The following is a 16,773-nucleotide window of genomic DNA, read 5'->3' on the forward strand; positions in this document are numbered from 1 at the left end:
GGTAAAAGATCTCTTGCAATATAGGTAGTTTTACTACCTAAATAGCTAGCCTTACTGCTATTAAAAAATAAAAAAGCTATATGCTTAAATATATTAGGCACATAGCATTTATATGAATCTAAACTAATATATAAATCTTAAGAACTACATACACAAACATTTTCAGAATTTAGGTAATTTATAGCTAACTTTGCAGCTAATTCACTATCTTTAGTTTCATCTATGACGCAACTGGATCCTTTGTACTGGATTTCTTTAACATTATCCCTTTTAAATTCTAATTCAGCTTTATCTCAAGTCAAAGGTATTAATCTTTCTTTTTCGCTACCCACATCTAAACCTATGTACATAGTAACAGATATTTCTGCTGAATTAGCTAAAGAAGAGAATTTTTTTAATATTACTAGGTCTTATAAGTGAATTATGTAATAAAGAGGATACCTTTATATTCATGTGGTAACTAGCGTTGTTTCTAGTAATAAGGTCAAAATCGGAACAATGTTTGCTGTTAGTGTAGAAATTTAAGTCAATAAATGAATTTTCGATTAAAGTAACAGAATACATTACAACTGTGAAGTATAAAAAGTATAAAAGGGTACTTATTTGACCAAATTCAATAAATGGTGATTCAACGTGTTTAGCTCCTAATTGCATTAAGATTAAGAAATTAGCCACAAACACAAAGAAAGCTCATTTACTTAAAGGTCTAAATTGCATACCTCTTGATCTACTTACATCTGTAATAGGTAGTAACAGTAAAATAAGAATAGCAGAAAACATAGCTATAACTCCTAATAATTTATTAGGAATAGATCTTAATATAGCATAGAAGGGAAGAAGATATCACTCCGGAACTATAGCAGCAGGAGTTTGCATAGGGTTTGCCATTACATAGTTTTCACTGTCACCTAATACGTTAGGCATAAAGAAAACAAATAATGATAATACAAATATAAATGCAAATATTGTAATAAGATCTTTAAATATGAAGTAAGGTGCAAAGGCTATTCTTTCATAGTTACCTGAAACACCTAAAGGATTACCTGCGTAATCATACGACTGTACATTAAACATCAATATTAATATAAATTTGTAATATTAACATCCACCAGTAACCCAGTCTGTAGCGACCATGTATTAGACTAGTCTAATATTAAAATGACCGACGGTCTAATATTAAGCGATATGTTAATATCTTAACCGTTTTTACTGGCATTGCCAAACCATAATAACTTACAAAATGTTTTCTACAATCTCAAAAGGGATAGTCCCCATAGAGGGGGGGGTAAGTATTATAATTTAAGTATCCGGTAGGAAACTTAGAGATTAAATATTTAATCTCACGACTACTTATATATATTTATAATCCTAATTTGTAATGCATACTAGGAATCATATAAGGTAACACCAATTCTTTTAATAAAGAGATAGATTCTTGTTTAATATATAATTGGAAATTTGAATTGTTTTTATGTAATGTACTTTTTATACCAAACTTAGTAAATAAAGCTAATGACAATGATTCTACCTCTTGTTTTGTAAAACAATTAGTTGCAATTCTAACACCTGGCTTTTTCCAGGTACCGTCATCCATTATTAAAATAGCTAGAGACAGAGGAGTTAATATATCAGCTATATTTGCAGGTATTACTTTTCTCTTGTTGTGAGTATAAAATAATTTATATAGGTACAATAAACTTGTAAATCTGTACGTACCAAAACGATAATATCCTGACAAACCGTCTCCCATTTTTTGTGTATAATAAAAAGGTAAATTATTAGAACAATAACCCCTAGTATTAAGAAAATTATGTAACCAAAATATATATTCCTTACGCACTGCAGATTGTCTAAATATAAATCTTACACCTCCGCTAGACACTCGTTCAGCATGACAATCCCCTATTAATGAACCAACTAATAATGATATAATCTCATTATTATGAGGACCGATTCTCTTGTCGGCATTAAAATTAGGCAGAATAAAAGCTAAACTCGCTTTAAGTAAAAAAGATGAAGATTTTATATATATAAATTTAGGGCCAGTATATAACCACCCTGCGGTATCGTGTAAAACGATTAAATGCATTAGTGCTAAAGCAGCTAATACAAAAGGTAAAACGAAGTGTAATGAGAAGAATCTATTTAATGTTGCATTGTTAACAGAACATTTAAGTTGGTAGTCACTATGTTATATATATCTAACACTCTCACTACTCCCAACAAATCTCTTTGTTGATCGGACTATATCTTGATCTTTTATCCTCTTTACTCTATTGATTGAGGAGAGAGGAATATACGCTTAAATATATTGGGTTTATTTAATATTTAGAAGGAACAAGTTTAGAATATCGAGGTACTGTACGTAATTCTTTTAATCATAATAAATATTGTAATCTTTTATTACCTAATAATTTTACAGGTGCTTTAGCTAAAAATTTAATTACATTTTCTATAGATCTTGCACTTGTAACTTTCAATTTAGAATTATTAGTTTTATCTAAATATACAGCAGTAGTAAAAGATAAGTATTTTTTTATTGCAGAAATTATAATATCCCCATTCGTTTGACTAATATCAAAAGAAGCTATAGGATAACTATCGTTATTTTTATATGTACTAAAACAACCTTCAGCTTCTATGAATCCAACCAGCCAGGCAGAAAAATAAGATGCATTAGTAATAGTTTCAACTGTGTTCAAAGGTACAATGCTTCTAGAATAAAGTACTAAATCCTCATAGTAAATGATTCCTGAAAGTAATGCTTCCTTAAATCTTAGATAGTCATACTGCTTATTAGAAAACATAGGATATATATCAAATATAGGTAAAATAAAATTTTTTAGATGATCTTTATTTCTAATTCTTAAAGATACCATTTCAACTTCTTTCCTTTTTCGGAAACTTATAACACCTACACCCAAAAAATTTTTAATCTTATATATTAATTGTACATCTCTAATGGATAATTCAATACCCACTTCATATGTTAAATATTTTCCTTTTTTTGTGACGCTAAAAAACCCATCACCTTCAAATAAACCTACTAAATAAGCGTAGTAAAGATCCCCTGCGTGTAGTCTCTGAGAGGCTACTGAAGTATGTAAACTTCTCACCCCCACTGATTTTCTCCATGTTTTTGCAGTTTTCACGTGAATAATTGATGAAGTCGCACCCATCAAGAATAAATCGTATGCAAATCCTAAATTAGGAGAGTTTCCAGGATTGTTAAGCAGGGTTTTTAACACTATGTCACCATAGTGTGGTTCAACTGTTTTTAAACCACCTCAAATGAACTCAACAATGTCTTGTCCTACTCAAGGGATAGCACTCATAAGGTTAGTAATACAAAATTCACAATAAGATGGTTGCTTTAACTAATTTTTAATAGGTCCCCCTGCGCTATTGCGAGAGGGGGGCCAAACAGGAGAAAAATTTGATTTAGAGTAAGCTTTTATTCTTTTTATGCGTTTAGCGACTACTAAACCTTCTTTATTTTTTATAGGTTTACCATCATTTAAACGAGCAGTTATAGTATTATTACTTACATGAAGAAATTTAGCACATGAAATTCCATTAGTAAAATAATTAAAAGAATTATTTAAAAAATAAGCTTTTATAATATAAGTAGATCTAATGTATTTTTTTTCCGAAATTATCATTGCTCTACCCTCAGAATCAATATGTATTAAAGGTTCTGCTTTAATTAAAAGATCTAATTCTGATTTAACGATATTATCCAATATGAGAGGGTTTAAGTTTGTAGATAATCTATTATTATTCATACAATCTCCCAGTTTTATTATTAACTCTTTACCTTTTTCATTTAAATGTTTACCCTCTAATATTAAAAAAGCTATTGTTTTAAAATCTGAATAATCTTTAAATTTTTTAGTTCTAAATTCAATACTGTCTAAGTAAGGAATTAATATATTATGAATAAAATCAATTTGGTAGATTTCTAAAATAGAAATAGGTCTAAAATCACTTTTTACTTTTTTATCGGAGATATTAATTAGTTTAGTCGTACTACCTAACATATAAGAGTGTTCGTCTAATAAACCTAAAATAAATTCACGTATTTTTTCTAAAACTTGTCTATTTACCGTAGTAGTCACGAGTGAAACACGAACAGTCATATCTTGTTTATTTAAGTAAAATGACCCATCTCCTTCTAAAAAACCTACCAAATAATTACCTGTAATTCTTATATTATGATTTGCAGGTAAAACAAAATTAACTCTATTAGAATTCATATTTTGTTTCAATTCAAGAATATTTGAGTATATTTGCAGTATACTTAATTCATTAGATTTACGATTTTTAAATAAGAAATATGCTTGTTTAAAATCTAAATAATCCAAGTATTTAGTAGTATTTAATGGAAATTTTTCAAACAAAGGTATTAATATTGTTTCAATATCACTTAATTGAGATATTGTAAATACTAACGTGTTTCTCTCAGTATTTAGTCTACCGCAAGCTAAAACATCTTTTATGTGTTCTAAAATTTTTCTATCGTCTAGGTGTAAAGCAATTCTAAATACAAATTCAAAACCTCCTACTTCTCCTTTTTCATTTTTTCTTGTCCTTATTAAAAAATTAGATTCCGCTTCAGAAAGGCCTATAAATCATTCTATAAAATTACTATCTATAGGTAATTTAGGTAATTCTTTATGGACACCTGTTGATAAATCATAAATCTTATCGTTTTTATTCTCATCCTGTTTCCCTTTATAGGCAAAAGGAGTATAAAAATATATTTGATAACACTCTGATAAAAAAGGTGCGATTAAAAAAGTAATACATAAAACCTTTATGATTTGCAACCCAGCATCTATAAAAAAAAAATTGGAAGATACTGATAAATTTATCTAAAGGTGGAGACGCTACTCTCCTATCGTTTACTATCGTAAACGGATCGGACTATATCTTCATCTTTTTAACTATATAATTACTTTTATAAAACTTATTTAAATGCTTTTACTTTTATTAAAAAAATGTACCACGTATAGTCTCTGAAGAACCAAAAGTTGAATTCGTTATATACAGCTGCGCTGTATTTAATATAGGTTCCTGCTGATTGTCTTTTAAGAGTTTCCAGCAATTAGTGGTATTTTACAACTGCTATTACTTTGCCTGTTTAACAGTTGCCCCTCATAACGACATCTGCCCATCACGGTTTGACTACTTTCTTGCTTAAGAGGTATGAGTATAGTCTAATCCGCAAAACCATAATCAATATAATACATATATCAGGGTACTAAGGATCTCTCTCACTACACGAGTTCGTGTAATTCATATCCGTTTACGATCACCCAGTTCAAATATTTTCTCCGATTATAGTGATATCCAGCTAATTACCTACTATATCATTCTCATATTATGCCTCAAAGTACGCAAATAGCTAGTAGTATAACGCCCCTTTTCAGTTTATTACATATCCCAGCGTCCCTGGGGGGCTATTAGAGTACACCTTATACCTAACCACTATACATAGTTATTCCTCGTATCTCATCAGTATTTATTGATACGGTGATTAGGCAAGAAACCATCTACTCGTTGCACTTTTATCTGTTCATACAGAATTTAGCTCCGGATTGCCCATTCGTCTATTAAACAATACTTCAAGATATTACCGTACCCCTAGTCATTAATAGGGCCACCAGCTGTCTATTGCTTCCATTTTGGCTTGGTTTTGAAGTCTTTAGGGTTTTCCCGATGAATTTGGCTTCTATCCCCATCAAATCCCCTTGCTAAAGGGGGCTAACAGGGTAAAACATAACCCAGGAATGCTGTGGCCATCATTAAGATAAAGATAACTGTACCAATAGTTCATACAAGAGTTCTTGGAGCTCTGTATGATCCGTAGTACATACCTCTACCTATGTGTAAGTAAACTATGAAGAAAAATGCTGAAGCTGTGTTACTGTGTAAATAACGTATTAATCACCCATTATTAACATCACGCATAATCTAAAAGGGATTAATCACTTATTAATATCTAATTCCTAGACGCACTATCTATGGGTTTAGATGAAAAAATAAAATTATTTTTATATAATCTACCTGTATCTATGTAACGATTACATGTATTACTACTAGGGTTTAATCCTAACACATACTTTACGCCACCTAAAGGGAAAAATAAAAAGACCCTTTTTATCACTAAAAGTTAAAAGAGTTAAAAATTAAGAAATTTTTTTAGTAATTACATAACGTCCTAAAAAAGGTTTATTGCTTTTTAGATAAGTTCTTATCGTTTTTTCATTACAATTTAACTTTTTAGCTGCTGAACGGGCAGAAGCATATTCAACTTTACTACCATTTTCCGTATCAAAAACTTCAATATGTAATGCACGTTTAGAATTTATTTTAAAAATATGCTCTCTTATTTTAACTAAGTGTTCTGGACTCATATTTTTTGTTCCTCTCATTTTTAACTTAGCTTCCTCAGTATGTAAATAACCTAAAGAAGAACCGGCTATACGTAAAATATTGTATTCTGGTTTTAATAAATCTAAGTAATATTGTTCCCTAACTAGCACATCATTCTTATTACAATACTCCAATATCTCAAAGCTAAAACTAGCATATCCATATTTAACCAAAGATTTACATATTATGCTATGTTTTGATTGAACAATTATGTGGGCTAAACTAAAATATCTGTAAAGACGTGCAGATAAATTGACGCTACTACCTATGTAGCTTTTACCATTTTCATTGTTTATTCAACGATATATACCTGATTTACCTTTAATTTCTTTGATAATTTGTAATTTAGATGTGTCTGCATTAGAATAGGTTACTATAGGAGTAATGGTAAGATTTATATAAATATTATTTTGCACAATCATAGAAGTGTTGGATTAGATAATTACCTACTTACGTATTGTTCTACTGTGCAGAACTGTATGAAACAAAAGGAGAACCTTTAATCATACCCTCATTTGTGTATATATATACAACTTTAGGGTTATCAGATCTATTTTGTATACTAAATTTCCTAACATTATCTGAGTGGCGTATATTAGATTTAACATCAAAGGGAGGATCTTTTTCAAAAATGATTTGAGATCTTTTAAAAATGTTATCCATAATTTCAGATATATTTTTAGTAGTATTTGTACTGTATCTTTTATTAAGAATGTCAGATATATCCAAAAACAGGGTTTTACCTTCAGGTAAATAGTAATAACCTTTTATTTTCAATAGAAGGGCTAATCTTCATAAATTAAAATCTATAGCCTTTCGCGAATACATTTTAGAGGTATCCAATAAAGGTAAAAGGTAATAATAAAGAGAATCTACACTATTTACAACTAAAGATACTACATCTGTTCTAACATTCGTTGTACTTATTACATTCAAAGGTAATATTTTACTGTTTTGTAAAACATTATTAGATAGTCCAGTTAAAAAGGTAGTTATAGCATTTAAACTTTCTTGACTTGTATTTTTTTGAGCAATTTGGAAATATAAAGCCGATCCTGTCTTAATACCAAACGTACCTTCACCTTCTAGAAATCCTATGAATCAATTAGGGTTTATTATAATTTGAGGTTTTGTAGTATTATATGTAAATATTTCTCTTTTAGTGTTCATAGTATTTTTAAGGGATACTATTTTGCTCATACCAGCATCAGATAATTGTTTATTATCTTTAATAAAGACCGCTTGAGAAAAGTTTTCAAAGTCTAATCTTTTACTAGTATGCAAAGGAAATGCATTAAATATAGGGCATATAATATTTTTAATTTCTTCGTAATTCTGTATCATATAAGAACAACGGTTTCTACTACTTTCTAATGTAACAGTACCTACATTTAAATTAGATTTAATTGTATTAAGAACTTCTACGTCATCAATGTGCAAATATATTTTAAATCTAAATCTTACATATTGACGATCTATCGAAATTAAAAAGTAGGATTGTTTATAACTAATTGAAACAAAGGAGTTAGGAAGGGACTATTCACCTAGTTTGTAATACATGCTGGGTATAAAATGGGGTTTAACTAACTTTTTTATTTTGTCTAATGAATTCCGAGAAATATATATTCTATATCCATGTTGATTACTAGCTTTATGAAGAGTACATTTAAAATCATAACGTATAATTAATACATTCATTAATCGGACTGTATCTTGAATAGTATAAGAGTCAGTACAAATATAAATACCTTTACTTTTAAATCCACCATCTCCCATGATAAGATGAGCTAGAGCAACTGGAGTTAAAAGATTATAGATATCTTCTGGTACTATTTTAACGTTATTTAGATAGAATAATGGGTGTAATTCAGTGAAACAAGGCAATCCTCGAGTAAAAAAGCCTAAATTATATAGTACTTTTCCTGACCTTTTACTTTCTGCGTAATAAGGGTAACTACTGCAATAATGAGATAATTCATTAAAAATAAATCATACATAAGATGCTTTATTTATAGTTTGTTTAAACCCTAATCGTGCATTTTTATTTGTTTTACTTGCAAAGGTTAACCAACCATCTGATAATAATAATCCTATTATAATACTCTTATTATAATTCGGTAAATTTATTATAGAGCTGACTAACTTTGTAAATTTACCTGTACCCACTTGAGACCTTAAATTTGTACCTCAAACGACTAAACTTAATTCGTTATTAGTACTTGGTTTCTTAGTACTATATTTTCTTCGGCTAGATGCATCTGTGAATCCTGAAAATCAATATAAGAACTCGCTGGATACATTTTTCAATAGGTTGTCTTCAGTACGTACATTAGATTTTTTATTGCAGTTAGTAGATAAGTGACAAAATCCCATTTTATTTTTATTACCCGATACGTAAGTAGGCAATAATATTATACCATTAAATAGGTATAATTGATTAATCTTTAGCTATTGATCTTTCAATCAATATAGGACCATATCATCATATTATAAATATGTCAACCGTATAGTCTCTGAGGATCCTACTCGTAATTTAATTACTTTGGTTTCCTGCTGATTATCCATATATATCTTAAATATTTTTATTAACTTCGTAAGCGAAGTTTAATATTTTAAGCTTTAGGAACTTCCAGCACATAGGTTGATTTAAAGAGCACATTGCGCTATGCTCAACACTATTAAATGCTTCTGCTACACTAGGGTTATAATGCATCGCTAATGTTACACCTGTAACAATTTGTATAATTAAACAAAAGGCTAATAAAGAACCAAAATTTCACATGTAACTTAGATTTAAAGGTTGTGGTGAATCTACCAAGTAAGAATTCGCTAATCTAAAAATCGGGTGACTTTTTAATAATCTCATGAATTTTTTATGCTATTTGATACTTTTTTTTAATTTAATATATTAAAGAGTTATTCTGCTCTTATCCATAAAGAATTTATCTATTATAAACCGTATATAGTTTTCTATAAAATAATTACTTTTCTTTTTTTTTTTTACGCATAAACACACATACATGCTTATCTACACGTAGTTATCCTGTTCTAGCGGCTTTCACTCCGGGTAGGCTTCATCCTTTAACTTTTAAACCAGAGGTGTAAACTTCTCGTTTTACCCTTTGGAGTTTTAAATTTATAGACTGCTCACCGTTTAGCGTGCTTCTAGATAGGGAACGGGTAAATGAATTAAAGATAAAAATGTGTAGACTGATATTTGCCTATATATGTGCTTACACGTTACTACTAATTAATAAATCTTTACTATAGATGATGAATTTAACCTTTTAAATTCATCATAGTTATGTATTAATTTTCAAATATTTCTGCAAAAAGATATAAACCTGTACATTTATACTAGCAATCCGCAGCCATCCAACTTATGGGACTTACTCATCTCAATTTTGGATAAGTGAATTTAACTCGCTAAGTATATCCCTTACATTTTCACTGTCTATGTTTTTATTAGCTATTTTATTATTAGTTAAATCACCCCTGGTAGCTAATACGTGCTTATGTTACCTATATAAAAAATCCATCCAACAGGTAATTTTGTTTATGGGTGAATCCTTATTTTTCTCTATTATAACACCATAATGTAATGAAAACCTAAAATTAAGTAAAGTACACGCATCGGTGCTTCCTACGTCGCAAAACCTCTCTCTTGTTCAACTAAACTCATAAATTAAATAATATCAAGCATAATTTATTGGCAAAGCTTAACAGTTCTTGTGGTATAAAAATAAATAATGTTACTACTAACGTTATAACTGAAATGGATAAACTTAAGGAGCTTGATATAACAATATTACTCATTTGTATACTAACTTTTTCAACGGCCGTGTTTTTTTCAGTTATTAAACCATCTGCATTAAAATCTTTCAGCTCTTTGTTTAAACTGTAGTCTGGTTTGTCGAAGAAAATTTGTTTTATGATAGCCAAGTAATATACAGCACTTATAACACTAGTTAATATAGCAACTAATGCCATAAAAATATAACCGCTATCCACTGCTGCACTTAATATCATCTGTTTACCAAAAAATCCTATTAAAGGAGGTATACCTGCAAATGAAAATAAAGTGATTCCTAAACTTAGGATTATAATAGGATTTATGTAATAATACCCTTTTAATTGATCAATTAGCTGGATAGGCGAGTTTATTGCGTCGGTGATATTAATATATTTATCTTTTTCTTCTTTAACATGTTCCTTTTTAACCATTACCTCTTTTACGATTTCTCCTTTATCCATTCCCTTATTAGTAATAGGATTAATTAGGTTAATGTTTTCTTTATTTTCAACACTAGTTATAATAACCAGTAGGAAAGGTTCACAGTTAAAGTGGTATATATCTAAGTCAATACCTACATAATACATACATAAAACAATAGTAAAAAAGTAATTAAAAAGTAAAACAGGGTATTCCTTATCCAAATAACAATTATATAATTTGGATAAAGTATTCCATTGTTTTTTTACAATAACAATTGTGTTAAATATAAGATAGATACTTAAAACTTGCGAAAGAATAGTAGGGTTCAAACTAAATAGCCGGATAGAGATTAAATAAACCACTAAAAAATTAACAATATAAAAAAAGAATTTAAAGGGTGAGAAGATATAAAAATTATAGGGAGTGAATGGTAAGATAAAAAAAGATTTATGATCGTCTGAATACTTAATTCTTTTAGGATTTTTTTCCTCATTTGAGCTATAACCATCTGTTTCGTAATAATCATCCTCACTTGAACTATTATATTTTCCCATTTTATTTTTTCAATCTACACCCATACTTGTTAATTTTCTCTCCATTAGATCTTTCTCCTCTGTAACAGACTTATGTTTATTTTTGATCTCTTCTAAAACGTATTTGCACGGTACATTTTTATCATCCAATTCCATTTTTAGCAAATTATGATCTTTTGCTAATTTTACGGCTTGATCATTTAAATATTCAAGATAAGCAAGATCCTCCTCATAATCTCTATTAGGCTGTGAATTAGATCCTTCACCTACTTTATTTGAATTCATGGACTCCCTAATGGCTTTTTGTAAATCTCGTTCATGCTGAGAATCATAATCATATTCTTGAGGTGTATCTTTCTCCGGTGAATCTTTCTCCGGTGTAATTTGTTTAGCTTTACCTTTCCCCTTCTCACTTGAAGTGAATCCTGAACATAGAATAATACCGTGTTCAAAAGAGGGTACTTTTATTACACCTAAAAAGAAAGATTTCGTTAACCCTACTATTGTTCCAATAACTAAATATAAAAGAGAGCTAAATAGTAAGCTAGTAGTTCAAGAAAAATCCATATCAAATAATGGTTTGCTTGTATAGTGTACTAACTCCAGTAAGAAGACAAAAATAGAAATTTTTGCAATAATCGCTACAAAAGTTGTAACAATCGTATGAATAGCGTCACAGACTACCGTCATACAGACATGTAATAGGGATTTCATTTTATTTAAAATGAGAGTTCCGTTATAGATCAATTTGGTAAATAACAGTCTATTTGGACTACTAAACTCTTTTAATCAAATTTTTCTGGGGTAAAATGAAGTTAATAACAATATAACACTAGTTATTATACAAATAAATACATGGAAAAAATTGGTAGTAGCTGTTGTATGGAAAAGTCCACCAAATATACCAATACCTTTTGCTAAAAACAAAATAAATAAATTGTCATAGGCTATAAAAGCTGCAATTAGTAAAACGGTAATAGTAGCTCTTGAATAGAGAATAGATTTGTCTCGTCTTGATGTAATAGCATTAGATAATAATAATAAAATTATAGATAAAAATAGCATGTTCAGAATAGAGAGGTTCGAACTCCCCAGCTTAACTAGAAAAAAGTCTCGCAGTTATTACAAATAACTTAACTAAAAAAAGTCTCGCTGTCTTCCCGCTAAAATATTCTGAGAAAGTATGGTAAGAAATACCATTTAATCTGAAGGGTTAACCTTACTATTTAACCTTACGACCCTCAGTGATATATGGACACAAATAAAAATAATCAAACAACATCTACAAAATGTAAAGTATTCCAGCTTCTAATCCTAAGTGATCATTATTGGTTGAATGATAGGCTAGTACACGCCACAGTCCTACCGCTAAAAATGTTGTACATGTACATTACATGTACGAAATTGTTACATAAGAGCTCTTTATCCCCCACCTCCCTATTTTACCCTTACATCCTTCAGGTGTTACTCACAATTAGCCAAAAAGCTTATAAGATTAACTACATCTTTTAACATTAAAATATATAATTATCTTACTAATATTTTTTACTAAGGGATATTTCTTTTTCAGCATAGCAGCCCCAGTCTTCATTTCGCTAAATCGAAATGAAGACGCGAGGGCTAATTTTTATTTTACAGTGTTTAATAGTTGGTTTAAGCAAAAGAAAATAAAAAGAACCGAAAGCTTACGGGGGGGAGGGGATGGTCCCTTCAGGGGCCAGACCTAAAGGTCAGTCCCCCTCTGGGACTAGTAAATAATGAAATAGTATGCTGCTAATAGCTAAAAGATAAGCCGGGAGAGAAATTTGAATTCCCACTATTAATGCATGAAATTAATGTTCTACCTATTGAACTATCCTGGCTGGCTGTTATATAAAATAATAATTAATATTTAAGTAATAATTATTATTTTACAAAAATGTGTATATTACAAAAAATAATAACCCTATATCTCACATTATACTATGTACTGGGAGGATACCCTGAATCGAACAGGGAACTTACTGTGCCACATACAGTTGTTCTACCTATTGAACTATATCCACCTTTTCTATGTAGGGGTGACTCGAACACCCATAAGTAAACACCAAAAATTTATGACTTACCTTTAGTCTACTACATATTTATAATTTACATATTTAGAAAAAGTAAATTTAAACATGTAAATTATATAGCATAGTATGTTAACATTGTATTTATGGGTAATAAGACTCGAACTTATATGAATTAATTTCACCCCGTCCTAAGCGGGACCTGTCTACCAATTTCAGCATACCCATTAAAAAAAAAAATTCTTATGTTATAATATACAAATATCCCTTAAGATGTACAAAAATAGCTTTATTATTTATAAACGTAAAACTAAATAATATATGAACACAGCTTAAAATATATGAACAAATATTAAATATATGATACACTTTTAAATAGCTAAACATATCTTAAATAGTATAAATTTAGCTATATATGCTCAATAAACACAAGTACAAAACATCGATATATGCCCAAGATAAGATTTGAACTTATAACCTAAACACCTTCAAAGTTTCGCTCTACCAGTTGAGCTACCTGGGCTTTTTTTTTTTTGCAAAAGTATCTTTTATGGACCTAACTATAAATTAATCCTTTGAAATTTTATTTTCAGGTCCCCTAAATATTGGATTTGTTTTGCCAATATTTGCTGGTGACTTAAGCAAAACAAATCCAATATTAACCGGGGTGGGACCAAACCCATTGGAGATATTAGGACTCGATCCTAAAATAACGATATGCAAAATCGCAGTTTTACCAATTAAACTATATCCCCTTAAGTTAATTTATACACATAACTTGTAAATAGACCCAAGCGGGGTTCGAACCCGCGCATTTAACAGTGAAAATGTTACGTCTTAACCACTTGACTATTGGGCCTTAGTAGTCCTATATAAGCATACAAACCGCAAATTATAAAAAGAAAAACTAACCTATATAACTGGTCCAATGTATATTTATTATTTAGATTGAATCTGTACAGCTTTTATTAAACAAACAAATTTATTATTAAATATGCTATGTAATCGTGTAGGTAAAAATATAATGACACTATACCTGTCGGACTTTATCTGCAACAGGTTAAAGCCCCGTAGGGTTATTATAGCAAATACATATAAAATAGGTTTTTATAACAATATTGTGCACTCTGCTGATTTTTTTTTGCAATGTTTAGTTTTTTGATTTAAGTCCCGGCGTCTTCTTTGCTTGCAAAGAAGACTGGGACTGTAATTTTTTTTTTTTAACATAAATCATGATATATGTAAAAAAAAAATAACCGCAAAATAAAAAAAAAAATAATAAAAGGACTTGTGACCTTTCCTTATAAAAACTCACTAGTATTATGCACTATCGCCCTAAACATGTAACTGGTATTCAGCTAAAAAGGTAAAACTATAACATTATACTTTTACAACTTTCCGTTTGTATTGTTTATCCAAGTTATATTGTTAGTGTTTCACATCACACCGGTAACTGTTTTTCGAATAAGGCCAGAATGACTCGAACACTCATCTGAGCTATTATGAGCAGCTTGCTTTACCTATTAAGCTATAGCCTTAAAAAATGCGGACAGAGGATTTGCACCCCTATCGCCTGGTCATGAGCCAAGTATGTTGCTATTACACCAATCCGCATTAATAAAAAAGTATATAAATAGCCCAGTACGAGAATTGCACTCATATCTTCCGATTACAAAACGGGTGCATTACTATTATGCAAACCAGGCTAAATAAAGTATTTTTAATGATAAGTATGTTATTTAGTTTATTTTACCGTAAAAAGGGAACATAGTCATCTATTTAGTTTATTCACTCGTCTCGGTCACCTGTGACGATCCAATTTGGTACTTCCCCCCGCCTAATTAGTACTTTATACCTGAGAACATCAAAGCCCTTACAGCCAAAGCCTATGTTTCTAACTAACTGCTAATACGGTTTCATATTAGAACTAGCTATATACTAGAACTAATATATGTTAGATCCGTAGTATTCTACTACGTTTTTAAGAGTATCTTAAGGTAAGCTTCGTGCCTAGATGCATTCAGCACTTATCTTAACTAACATAGCTTTCCTGCCATGCCTATACTATATATAAATACTTGAGTATAAAAGTATTACCATCTATAGCTCAAAATAGGTATTAGATTTATAAATATCTACCTACATTACTCTCCTTATTTAGTAGATACTAATTCTCTACTTATTAAGGAAAACCTATTCTCACCGCAATTTATAAGGTTAATATTAAGCGTATAAACAACAGGTAAACCATAGGTTACCATACCCAACTCCTTTCGTACGAAGGGGCTATCCTTATTTTACTCCCATTTCCTCTAGAAGATAGAAACCATACTGTCTCACGACGTATTTAACCCAGCTCGTGTAGCTCTTTAATCGACGAACAGTCGTACCCTTCATGATTCCTGCATTCATGTGGATGAGCTAAGCCGACATCGCTTACTAGCTCCATCCTATGAATATGAACATTCTTTAACCCCCCCCCCCCGCAAGCTTGCGGGGGGGGGGGAAGATTAATTTAACAAGATTAAGCGAGAGTAGGCAGCTATATTCCTTTCTCTTTTATAAATACATTTATTTTTTTTTTTTGGATTAGGCTGTATATTACAAATAAAAATACAAACTACAAATCTACAATAGAAATTTTCTACGATATAGGTACTCAGAATTAGATAGATGGGTCTAAAACTTTAAATTTAAATACTCCCCGATAAGGAGTATCAGACTTTGATCTAAGATTAGCCCTTATAGAATCTTTAGGTAGGTTTAGAGATTTTTCTGCTTTATTTATAGAATCAAAAATAGTTTCTTGATTTGTATTAATATTTAACACACATATTCTTTTTTGATTTTTTTTGGATAAAGATAGATTAATTTTATGTTCTTCAGATAAATTTCTACCTCTCATTTTAGTGCTAAATTTTTCTTTTGTCTCTTCAGAGATAGGTTTAGACAATTTAGCTTCTACCATTTTTTCTCTAGGTCCCCCTCACTTTTTTTTTATATAAAAAAAAGTGAGGGGGACCAAACAGCTTCTAAAGTATGAGTTTTTCCATAAAAATGGTTATCCTCATTAGAATATGTACCTTTTTTAGATTTACTTATATTTTCTTTTGTATCTTCACTGTGAGATATTCCAAGAGTAGATCCAGCTGTAATACAAATATTATATGTAGGTTTCAATAAATTAAAGTAATATTGTTCTCTATCAATAAGATTTTCCTTCTCACAATACTCTAATACGTATAAACTAAAGGCAGAATAACCTTCTTTTAAAAGAGCTCTATGTAGATACAGCCTAGATTCTTTAACGAGGTAATTTAAATTAAAATAAGAAGTAAAACGACGTTTTAGGTCGACAGAACTACCTATATAGAATTTTTTACTGTTATTATTCTTTCACATGTATATACCAGATTTATCTCTGTTTTCATTAAGTATTTCTAATTTTAGCAAATCAGCGTTAGAGTAAAATTTTGTGAAGTTAAATTTAACATCTTTTTCTCTATTTGTAGTATAAAAAGCTCTATTACGTAAG

The 16,773-nt window shown here is 29.9% G+C and overlaps 3 protein-coding genes across 3 annotated transcripts; all 3 read right to left on the reverse strand.

The window, feature by feature from the left end:
* Window positions 1-334: 334 nt before the first annotated feature.
* On the reverse strand, window positions 335-1,059 carry IAQ61_008504 (uncharacterized protein; the record flags this gene model as incomplete). The annotated part of the gene is made up of 4 exons (XM_066098027.1): window positions 335-340; window positions 442-644; window positions 720-727; window positions 848-1,059. Coding segments are annotated over 4 exons (429 nt in total), but the record flags the coding sequence as incomplete, so codon positions are not given.
* Window positions 1,060-2,378: 1,319 nt separating this feature from the next.
* On the reverse strand, window positions 2,379-5,177 carry IAQ61_008505 (uncharacterized protein; the record flags this gene model as incomplete). The annotated part of the gene is made up of 3 exons (XM_003836945.2): window positions 2,379-3,271; window positions 3,671-4,624; window positions 5,135-5,177. 3 exons carry the CDS (start codon window positions 5,175-5,177, stop codon window positions 2,379-2,381), a joined length of 1,890 nt encoding a protein of 629 aa, XP_003836993.2.
* Window positions 5,178-11,217: 6,040 nt separating this feature from the next.
* Window positions 11,218-11,901, reverse strand: IAQ61_008506 (uncharacterized protein; the record flags this gene model as incomplete). The annotated part of the gene is made up of 2 exons (XM_066098028.1): window positions 11,218-11,660; window positions 11,880-11,901. The coding sequence occupies 2 exons, from the start codon at window positions 11,899-11,901 to the stop codon at window positions 11,218-11,220; spliced, it is 465 nt and encodes a 154-aa protein (XP_065951984.1).
* Between the last annotated feature and the right edge of the window lie 4,872 nt (window positions 11,902-16,773).

Source organism: Plenodomus lingam (assembly GCF_022343315.1).
Source record: "Plenodomus lingam strain CAN1 chromosome Unknown contig_32, whole genome shotgun sequence".
In the NCBI taxonomy this organism is placed as follows: Eukaryota; Fungi; Ascomycota; class Dothideomycetes; order Pleosporales; family Leptosphaeriaceae; genus Plenodomus; species Plenodomus lingam.